The sequence below is a fragment of the Tauraco erythrolophus genome, chromosome 3 (assembly GCF_009769465.1).
Source record: "Tauraco erythrolophus isolate bTauEry1 chromosome 3, bTauEry1.pri, whole genome shotgun sequence".
Lineage (NCBI taxonomy): Eukaryota > Metazoa > Chordata > Aves > Musophagiformes > Musophagidae > Tauraco > Tauraco erythrolophus.
The window spans coordinates 72,590,336-72,593,093 of NC_141467.1; the positions used below are offsets into that span (position 1 = coordinate 72,590,336).

The 2,758-nt window shown below is 54.4% G+C and overlaps 1 protein-coding gene across 3 annotated transcripts; it reads right to left on the minus strand.

Annotated features, from left to right (window-relative positions):
- Nucleotides 1–352: 352 nt before the first annotated feature.
- On the minus strand, nt 353–2,550 carry HEY1 (hes related family bHLH transcription factor with YRPW motif 1). 3 transcript variants are annotated; one of them, XM_086609415.1, is made up of 5 exons: nt 2,357–2,550; nt 2,144–2,219; nt 1,983–2,066; nt 1,786–1,867; nt 353–936 (listed from the first exon to the last, which is right to left on the minus strand). In XM_086609415.1, the coding sequence occupies exons 1-5, from the start codon at nt 2,548–2,550 to the stop codon at nt 353–355; spliced, it is 1,020 nt and encodes a 339-aa protein (XP_086465541.1). The 3 variants fall into 3 exon arrangements, with proteins under 3 accessions (XP_086465541.1, XP_086465543.1, XP_086465542.1); XM_086609417.1 differs by having other exon boundaries at nt 2,144–2,210; nt 2,357–2,448; XM_086609416.1 differs by having other exon boundaries at nt 1,947–2,066; nt 2,357–2,448.
- Between the last annotated feature and the right edge of the window lie 208 nt (nt 2,551–2,758).

Here is a 2,758-nt window from a genome sequence, read left to right on the forward strand (position 1 = left end):
TGATCTCTCTTCATAAAAAGGCGGTCTGACGTACTCGGGAAAAACAAAACATCTGAAACAAACTCTTTACAAAAGTGATTTAAATGCGCAATGCAGATCTACCACAAGTGTTAACAACCACTATTGTAATTTTATTTTTGGACAATTTCAGCAACTATTTTTTTTAAAAAAAAATTGCTAATAAAAAATGTAGAAAACAAAAAGAAAAATCCAGAGAGACAGTTTATAGGCAAACTCAGTTAAGGTGAAGCTGTACCTTTGTCCCAGTTATTAAGAACTTCAACTTTAAGCATGGCATAACCCAGCTCAGCTAGGTTTGTAGGCTTCCCCACCCTTACTAAAGAGTTAGTTCTTAGAAGGCTCCAATCTCAGTCCCCCAGGGTCTGTATGGTTTGCCAAGGGTTGCTGACTGCGTTGGTACAGACGGGCTCAGCACGTTGGGGGACAGCAGATGGAAGGAGCCAAACGAGAAGGGGAACGCAGAGAGAGATGCCATGGAGGAGAGAAGAGGAGGAGACAGTTTGGTAGTAGATGTGACCACGGGGAGCACTGGTCCAACGCTGCCATTTGGGGGCACTCTGAGTGAGGAAGTTTCAGCATGTGGGGCGGCAATTCTGGTCTGGTGATGTGGTTCCGTGGGAGACGCTGTAGTACTGGTGTTACCGTGCCCGTTTTGAGCCAGCAGCAACGGGTGAGATATGTGAGGGTGATGTCCAAAGGCACTGCCCCAAGGAATGTGTCCAATGCCAGTGTGCGCACTACTTGCTGCTTCCCGTTGAGAGGCGTAGTTATTGAGATGAGACACAAGTCGGACTCGCAGAGGATCGGAAGCGTCCAGACCCTCTATAATACTAAGGTATCGAGCAACTTCGGCCAGGCACTCTCGAAACCCTAGACTCCGATAGTCCATAGCCAAAGCATGAGCATCAAAATAACCTAAGAGAAAAAAGAATAAAGAATGGAGTCTTAAGATGCTGTTTTCTAGTCATTGTCTACATGTAGCCTCCCCACTCCACCCTCCCCTATAAGCATATTTCACTTGGATGTGGTTAGTATTCCCAACCATAGATTAGCTGCCAAGCTCCTTTTTTTTTTTTTTGTCTAACAAGCTTTTCTTTTATATCTGTGCTGCGATGCTGCAAGTCCCAAGACCAGTCACAGACTGCCATTTTTAAACTGAAATTGCGTACTGCCACTGGAGGAAAGTAGTTTTGTTCTTTTCGTGTCTCCCAAGTGCAAGTGAAACCACAGTGCAGAGAAATTCATTAGAAACACAAGCCCTAAGTTATCAGAGGGGACTTCTGCCAGCAATGTACTTTTTTTCCTAAAAACACGTTTTTCCATTTTTGCTAATTCTCTTCACTGCTCATTTCATCCTGTATTTTTTCTAGTTTCTGTTCTGAACTTTCAGAAAGTTTGAGAAACAAATATTTGACTTTCAGAAAGTTTGAGAAACAAACATTTGGCTACAACAAAAACTTTGTCTTTTCCAAGATGCCAAAAGCTGATTCACTTCACAGTGCTGACACATTCTTAGAGAGACTTGCAAACACTCTCCCCTAGAACAACCTGGAGCTAGCACCGTAAAACGTTTCCGTGCTAGCGACGCCGCAAATCTTGTCAAGCAGAAGAAAGTCCCAAATTCCTGACGAAACATAAGAGTTCCCATTCACTTTCTCCACACGCTCCCACAACACACTGCACACCAAATGCCAGGGCACACGCTCCTCTCACAGCAGCCTCTCTGGAGAGCTGCTGACCCGCTGTCAGGCATGAAAACTTTACCTTTCCCTCCCGCTGTATGCAGCATTTTCAGATGATCGACAGTCATCTGCAGAATCTCTGCTTTTTCCAGCTTGGCTGATCCCTAGGAGAGATGGGGAAGCACGAAACTTTTTAGGCAGAGCCAGAGGTGTTAAAGAGGGGGGACCCTTCCATCCGGGAACACGGGGGAGACAGAGCGGAGGGTCACCGGGCGCTACCTGCTTCTCAAAGGCGCTGGGCACCAGCCTCCTCAGCTCGGACAGGCTGTTGTTGATGCGATCGCGGCGGCGCTTCTCGATGATCTAGGGCAGAAAGCGGGGGGTCAGGGGGCGGGCGGGCCGGGGCTGAGGGGAGCCGCGGCCGGCCGGCAGGCACTCACCCCTCGGCGCCTCTTCCTGGCCAGGATCTGCGAGGTGGTGGAAGGGGACATGGAGCCCGCGGCCGAGCTCAGGTTCCTGCGGAGAGCAGCGGGACAGCGGTCACCACGGGCACCGGCACCCCGGGGAGGGGGCGGGGGGTCGGGGCTCCGCGGGTCCGAGGGGAGGGAAGGGGCGCCGGGCCGCCTGACGGCGCTCGCCCTGCCCGCGCTCACCCATTCTCGTCCGCGCTCTCCTTCTCCACCTCGACGGCCTCGTCCAGCTCCTCGCTGTCAGACGAGCTGTACTCGGGGTGCGCCCGCTTCATGGCGGCGGGGCGCGGGCGGCCGTCGGGGAGGCGGCGGGCGGCGCGCGGGAGGAGGGCACTCAGCGCGCGCCCCGCGCCTCGCCCGGCACCCGTCTCCCCCATGGCGTTCCCACGCCTCGCCTCTTACCCGCCGCAGGCGGGGCGGCAGGCGGGCGGGCGGGACGGCAGGCAGGCAGGCAGGCGGGCGGGACGGCAGGCAGGCGGGCGGGACGGCAGGCAGGCGGGCGGGCGAGCGAGCGAGCGGGCGAGCGGGCGAGCGAGCGAGCGGGCGGGCGAGCGGGCAGCGAGCAGCGGGCAGTCGAGCCGGCAG

Excerpts from the sequence above, each read along its gene's own strand:
- HEY1 (XM_086609415.1), bottom strand. The coding sequence starts at position 2,550 with ATGGGGGAGACGGGTGCCGGGCGAGGCGCGGGGCGCGCGCTGAGTGCC. Across the intron at positions 1,868-1,982 it reads CCAGCGCCTTTGAGAAGCAG|GGATCAGCCAAGCTGGAAAA; the intron begins GTAGCGCCCGGT and ends CATCTCTCCTAG. Across the intron at positions 937-1,785 it reads GCATACAGCGGGAGGGAAAG|GTTATTTTGATGCTCATGCT; the intron begins GTAAAGTTTTCA and ends TTTTTCTCTTAG.